The sequence below is a fragment of the Penaeus monodon genome, chromosome 29 (genome assembly GCF_015228065.2).
Source record: "Penaeus monodon isolate SGIC_2016 chromosome 29, NSTDA_Pmon_1, whole genome shotgun sequence".
Classification (NCBI taxonomy): domain Eukaryota; kingdom Metazoa; phylum Arthropoda; class Malacostraca; order Decapoda; family Penaeidae; genus Penaeus; species Penaeus monodon.
In genome coordinates this window covers 30,152,338-30,152,638 of record NC_051414.1, presented here as the reverse complement: position 1 = coordinate 30,152,638, position 301 = coordinate 30,152,338, and the positions used below count along the sequence as shown (strand labels likewise).

At 44.5% G+C, this 301-nt stretch overlaps 1 protein-coding gene across 1 annotated transcript in view; it reads left to right on the top strand.

Annotated features, from left to right (window-relative positions):
* LOC119591836 (high affinity cGMP-specific 3',5'-cyclic phosphodiesterase 9A-like) overlaps nucleotides 1-301 on the top strand; it is a 42,680-nt gene that overhangs the window by 37,141 nt on the left and 5,238 nt on the right. Inside the window, exon 10 of the mRNA XM_037940581.1 lies at nucleotides 111-216. Within this exon, the coding sequence (XP_037796509.1) occupies nucleotides 111-216 (106 nt within the window). The remainder of the gene's footprint in view (nucleotides 1-110; nucleotides 217-301) is intronic.

Here is a 301-nt window from a genome sequence, read left to right as displayed (position 1 = left end):
CAGACTCATCTGCTCATATTACAACGGACATGATGCGGCATTCGGCATCGTGGACGATTTCAAAAGAAGCTCGAGAATTCTTGATTTAACGACTCCCTGATCATCTTAAGTGCACTCAGATGATCTTTTTCCACTATGACATTATGTGGATGAGGAATGTAGTTATGAAAGTTATGCCAACGCGCGGAGGCTTTTATACGGAGAAGGTAGTGGACGGTGAGGGATAGATGCTGTGTGCAAATGATGAAGATTAAAGGTATGTGGAGGAGGGGGGGGTTATGAGGTGCGGTATTTGCCTTAT